The sequence below is a fragment of the Anastrepha ludens genome, chromosome 3 (assembly GCF_028408465.1).
Source record: "Anastrepha ludens isolate Willacy chromosome 3, idAnaLude1.1, whole genome shotgun sequence".
NCBI classification, from domain to species: Eukaryota; Metazoa; Arthropoda; class Insecta; order Diptera; family Tephritidae; genus Anastrepha; species Anastrepha ludens.
In genome coordinates this window covers 85,183,502-85,189,501 of record NC_071499.1, presented here as the reverse complement: position 1 = coordinate 85,189,501, position 6,000 = coordinate 85,183,502, and the positions used below count along the sequence as shown (strand labels likewise).

The 6,000-nt window shown below is 37.2% G+C and overlaps 1 protein-coding gene across 2 annotated transcripts in view; it reads right to left on the bottom strand.

Annotated features, from left to right (window-relative positions):
- Nucleotides 1–560: 560 nt before the first annotated feature.
- Nucleotides 561–6,000, bottom strand: part of LOC128858332 (carboxylic ester hydrolase) — a 63,603-nt gene continuing 58,163 nt past the window's right edge. For both annotated transcript variants that reach the window (XM_054094508.1, XM_054094507.1), the window contains exons 2-8: nucleotides 2,431–2,574; nucleotides 2,016–2,355; nucleotides 1,755–1,957; nucleotides 1,337–1,684; nucleotides 1,100–1,265; nucleotides 875–1,010; nucleotides 561–812 (exon numbers count right to left, since the gene is read on the bottom strand). In XM_054094508.1, the coding sequence (XP_053950483.1) occupies nucleotides 599–812; nucleotides 875–1,010; nucleotides 1,100–1,265; nucleotides 1,337–1,684; nucleotides 1,755–1,957; nucleotides 2,016–2,325 (1,377 nt within the window). In that variant the 5' untranslated portion in view covers nucleotides 2,326–2,355; nucleotides 2,431–2,574 and the 3' untranslated portion in view covers nucleotides 561–598. The remainder of the gene's footprint in view (nucleotides 813–874; nucleotides 1,011–1,099; nucleotides 1,266–1,336; nucleotides 1,685–1,754; nucleotides 1,958–2,015; nucleotides 2,356–2,430; nucleotides 2,575–6,000) is intronic.

The window sequence follows — 6,000 nt, the reverse complement described above, 5'->3', positions numbered from 1 at the left end:
ATGCTATTTTTTAATATAAATGATCGGATGTTTATTTCATTATAAAGAGGAAGGTATGCCGTTAATAGTGGAAAATGACATCAGGCAAATGACCACCACGACCACGCTTACAGTACAATATCCTTTTCATGAAATTTTCCATAACAGAATTGCAAAGTGGCTGCCCGTATGTCCTCGATAGCCTCACGAATTCCATCTTTGAATCTTGAATCGACCCAGCACTGTTGGCGTAGACCCTTTCTTTCAAGTGGTCCCAAAGAAAAAAGTCGCAAGGTGTTAAATCACAAGATCTCTGTGGCCAATCGTGAATACCTCTTCGAGAGACAACATGGTCCGGAAACTTTTCCCGTAAAAGATCAATGGTTTCGTTGCTTGTATGGCGCGTAGTGCCGTCTTGTTGAAAATAAACGTTGTCCAGATCAATACCATCAAATTCCGGCCATAAAAATCGATAATTATCTGTAATCTAATCTAAATAACACCTGTTATTGGAAATCCCTTTATTATCTCTAACTTAATATTATGAGTAATACAATATGAATGAATCCTTATTATAATGCTTTACAGTTACTACTACTACTACAAATACACATTTGCTTCACAATTCATCTTTCTGGCTTCCTTTACGCTCTTCGGCCGGAACATGGGGACTTAGTTGATGCCAGAAGCTCATGCGATCGACATATATGTCACTCTCCATTTGCAGTATGGTAAATTCTTCTGGTGTTTTATGACCTAGACGAGCATAATTCACTGGATAGCTGTTCGCCTCGTCCCATTTTGGGAGCTCAAAGTCTTCAGGCGTTGGATTGCTATGTGGAGACAGACAAAGGAGAATATAATATTTTATTGCACATTGATATATAAAACCTACCCTTCTCTAGCGAAATTCACCCACATCTTCAACATAGCATCGCGAAGCTCTATATCACTTTTAGTGGGTGAAGCGCTCACGAATAACTCCATCGCCACTGGAAAGAGATATTGCAGCTCCTCAGCATGGCAAGCACCTGGTGAAGAAAAAAGTTTTATTATTGGTAGTATTTACGAAAATCTCAAAAAGGTTTCTTTATTCGACTACTCTCGTGCTTGTTATTACCATAATAATCCTCTCTTCCACCTTTGAAGAGTTCTGAGAAACTAGCTGGACTGCGATGCTCGAAGAGGTATACATAGAAGGGTGGCATTTTCAGTGACTTCTTGGCATCCACCCGTTGGCGTATATATTCATCGATGCCGGCAATAAACCAGCCGTCAGAAATGAGCTACCGAAGAAGAAAGAGATGAAGTTTAGAGAATCCTATATATCGCTGTTTTGTTTTTTACAAAGACCTACATCTGTCAAATTCTGATGATTGTATTTGTCATACGTATGCCCCTCTTTAAAGTAAAACTCTTCAATCTGCCTTGTAATTTCTGCTCGCACTTCTGGTGGATGATGATCATATTGCAGCTCAATTGGTAGAATCGTATCAAATTGTTGTTTATACTCGTCTAAGAGTCCAGGTATATTGAGCAGTGGTGCCGTTTTGAGTAAACCTTCCTCTGAGGTGGCGCCAATCATGAATGGTAAAGAGAAACCGTGCGGTAAACCGACATCACGTGGCCAAAGTGTGAGAAAAGCGCCCTCATGTGGAGGCTCTATCACTGGCTGAAAGGGCACCATGGGATCATAGTCCCACTCCTGAATGAAAACAAGTATACATAAATATTAACAAACAAAGTTCAAATTGTTCAACCCTCAGTTGATTTACAAAAAGTTCGTAGAGTGTAGCAACAACTTCTTTGGCGCTCTTGGTACGCAAACAGTTTAACAGTTCTGGCCATTTTGCCTCAGCATCACAATCGACCAATTGTGCTACTGTGCGGGCACGATTTGCCGATAAGTCCTTGTATTGAGGTTGAGCCCATGGATTGTAATAGGTACCCGACTGCGCAATAGCTTTGTGAAAGAGACCTAGGAAAGAAATTTATTTCTGAAAATTTTGGAGCAAATTTTTATTTCTTAGCATTACCTTTGGATGAATTCGAGAGCATATGGTATGTGACGCTAGCACCACCCGCGCTATTACCAAAAATCGTAACACTGGTAGGATCACCACCGAAAGCAGCGATATTTTGTTGTACCCAACGTAAAATTTCAACTTGATCTTTTAGCCCAAAATTGCCTGGACAATCAAGCGTTTCAGTGCTGAGAAAACCGAGCGGACCTACGCGATAGTTGCCTATAACCAAAATAACATCTTGGTCAAGTAGGAATTCCGGTCCATAAAAGCTGCTAATGCCTGAACCACATTGAAAACCACCGCCGTGTATGTAGACCATGACGGGTAAGGGCGCCGTATTGGGAAGTTCCTATTCAGAAGTAAGTTTGTGTAGGTCAGTATGATAGTGGATATGTATGTATGTATTTGCCTCGCGTGTACGTACCTCAGGTGTATAAACATTCAGATAGAGGCAATCTTCGCTGCCTTCAATTTCTATATCACGTCGATAGGGGTCACGTTGTATACATTTTGGCGAATCTTGTATGGCATGTCTTTCGCCGACCCACGCGCCATAAGGTACAGGTGGCTGTATAGAAATATAATCAACACATAGAAGTTTATTTTTAATTCATATTTTATGCGAAATATCCGCTCATTTCTTATACAGACATTTGTATTTTGCGAGTAATCAATTAATTGAATTTATAATTATTTGTTATAATATTTCGTTAGCCCCGCTGATAGTCCGTTTTGAGCAAAAACTCTTTTATTTTGAATATATTACTAGCTGTCTCCAGTTAGGTAATAGTGTTAACGTAAAACAATTTGCATAATTTATGCATGAATGCTTACACACGCATACATAGCTATCAGGAGCATTTAAGCGATAAGCCAATAATGTAGATGCCTAACTTTAGTTGAGCATGTTTGTATATTAGGGTGTGCCAATTTGTGTGGAACTATTATATATTTTTCGATATCGATCAGAGCATATTTAAATTCTAAGGAAAAGCGGCAATATCGAGTACTCCAAATTAAAAAAAGGTATCTTTAATTATTACGAAAATAGAGAGTATTACGAGTATGAAGATAGACGGTAACCAAAATAACTATGAATACATACCGTGTAAATTGTAGACAAATTTATGATTAGAACAGAAATGTTAAATATAAGTTTTCAAATATTTAATTGTTTTTGGTGTTTTGGCAGGTTTTTGTTTGATTTACATAAACAAACTATTACATGACCAGTCTTTCTATTAAAAAATTATATAAACAGAAGAACCGCAATAACTCGCAAACTCAGTAAATTAAATATCGTACATGTAAATCGTAATGAAGCTGGGTCTAGACGTAGAAAATGTCTAACGCGTAGAAAATGTATGGTCACTTAGTGATTTGTTTTTTTCCCAGCCGTACAACTTCGTTTAGTGTTTTCTAGCTGTTCCTCTTTGACAAAAATGTTCTATAACTCGTGTTAATTAGTAATAGTAAAAAATGACGAAATAGTAAAAATCGAAACCCGATTTTAACTCTTACCGTTACATCCCTTAACTTATATTCCCTGGATTACGAGTTATCGCTTCTTTAGATAATATTAGATATCCAAAATAAATTCTTCGTATCGGAAAGTCCTTTAATAAAAGTTTATTTAAAAAAAATTACATACATAATACTATACAGGGTGCGCCATCTATTATGTCGGTATGTAAACGCGGAATAACTTTGTCATTTACCAACCGATCGACTTCAACATACATGTTTTCGATACGTCAATTCAGTGCAATTTCAACCATGGATCGCTTTACACCGAAATAACGCGCTGAAATAGTGATGCTATTCATCGAAAATAGTCCTTCTATTGTTCTAACTCAACGCGCATATCGCAAAGAGTAAAACGGCAAACAGGCACCGTCTGACAATACTATTCGTCGTTTGGTGTCGAATGTTTTTGAGCACGGGACAGTAGCAGATCGTCAACATGCCCTTCATCAACGACCAAGACGTTCCAATGAACTTGTTGAAGCAGTGAGGGCGAGCGTTGCCCAGGAGCAAACAGTGTCGTATCGTCGTCGCGCTCATCATTTTAAAGGATGGTTTAAAATTGTTTCCGTATAAAATGCAAGTCACACAAAGAATATTGCCGACAGACAATTCACGTCGCTTGGAATACGGTCAAACAGTCGCTCGAATGGTTGACACTGAACCCAATTTTTGGAAACAAATTTTAATGACTGACGAGGCACATTTTAACCTCTCTGGCAGCGTGATTAAATAAAATTGCCGCATTTGGGGAACTGAGAATCCACACGTGATCCATGAAACGCCATTGCATGACCGTAAAGTAACTGTTTGGGCCCGCATTTGTCCCAAAAACCATCATTGGGCTATATTTTTACCGAGAAAACAAACGGTCGATGGAAACCGATATCGATGTATGTTGGTTTATTATGTCTGCCCGCAAATGTGTGAGAAAGGTTCAGACGGTTACTGGTTTCAGGCCGGCGGGCCAATTAGATGTCCTAAATTCAGTAGTTTTCGCGAAGCGTTGTAGGATGAGAAAAAAAAAACAATTAGCCAAATGAAGTTTTGGGGATAGTTTAATATATATTTGAACTAAAAAAAAAAAATTTGTACAATCTCCAACAATATATTGTAAGCAGAGTTATCAATAGATTCCCAGAGCGCCTTGCCACTGAAGTATACAACTTCTGTACAAAATACAACTTGCAATTTTCATCTGAAAACAAAAAAAAAAAACATTATTAATTTTGATGTAATTATCTTCGATGTGAACTAGAAAAAAAAGTGGTTTTTCAAGGAAAAAAAACTCTTCAACTGGGTAAAAAAGTCGCTTAAAAAAAGTTTTTGGATGTTTTTTTTAGTTCACATAGAAGAGAAAACAATACTGAAGATAACGCATTTTGAATGAAATGGATAGCTCGTTTAGTTTTTTTGCAATCGTGCACATAAATTAGGTAAAATCGTGAAAATGAAAAGCCGAGAAAACGCGCTTCAAACTACAACAATAAGCGCACGGTTGCTCGACGCCGCACTACGCTCGGCTCTGTAGCTCTGCAAATACTTGGAATTTAACTCTGAAAATTTGTGTCTCATGTTCTTGAATATCTAAGCTATTGATTTCAGGAAAAAAAAATCGATTTTTTTTACCTTTTAATTGGCCCGCCGGCCTTTAACAAGACACGGTGTGTCATGCCACACTGTGAATACAACAATTGAATTTCTGCAACGAAAATTCCCAGTACGTATAGCGTCAAAAAGAGGCGACATCGACAGGCCTTCCAGATCACTTGACTTAACATAAAATACATCACTGAGTTGTTTTTTCAAAGTTATTCAATGTTTTCATACCGACATAAAAGATGGCGCACCCTATAGTAAATGCAAATCATGGTATTAATTTGGCATTAATTAAATATATCTCCTTTAAAATTTGGGGACCCGAAATTGACTTTTTTCCTTCTGTATGCATAATCCGTTTATGCTAAGAAAAAAGTCGAAAATAAATGGCCCGCCCTAATGTACACACATATATAATTTACATAAACTCCAATGTATTAATTTGATGGTTCGAATTTGACCCGGATCACTTGGTTAAAAAATTAATTCAAAATATTAAAATCGGGTGAGCAGATTTGTGTGAAGAAAATATTCCTAACATATATGTAAATTTATGGCGAAAAGCAAGTCTGTACACCACTCAAATTTAGAATGATCAATGAGAAGCTTTTTCAATTAAGCAATTGACGTTGCTTACACTCAAATAGACGTTGTTTACATGGACTTCCCTAAGACTTTCGGCAAAGTTCCTTTTGGGCAAACGTGTGGATATGGCATAAGTGGAAAGTTCCATGATTTTTTCTTTAGTATTTTGAATGAACGTAAGCTTGTTGTTAAAGTTGACCAATTTAAATCTAATTTTTATTTCAAATTTTTTAAACGATTCGCCAAAGTGTTTTAAGCTTTCAAGTTGTTTAATGTTTGCAGACAA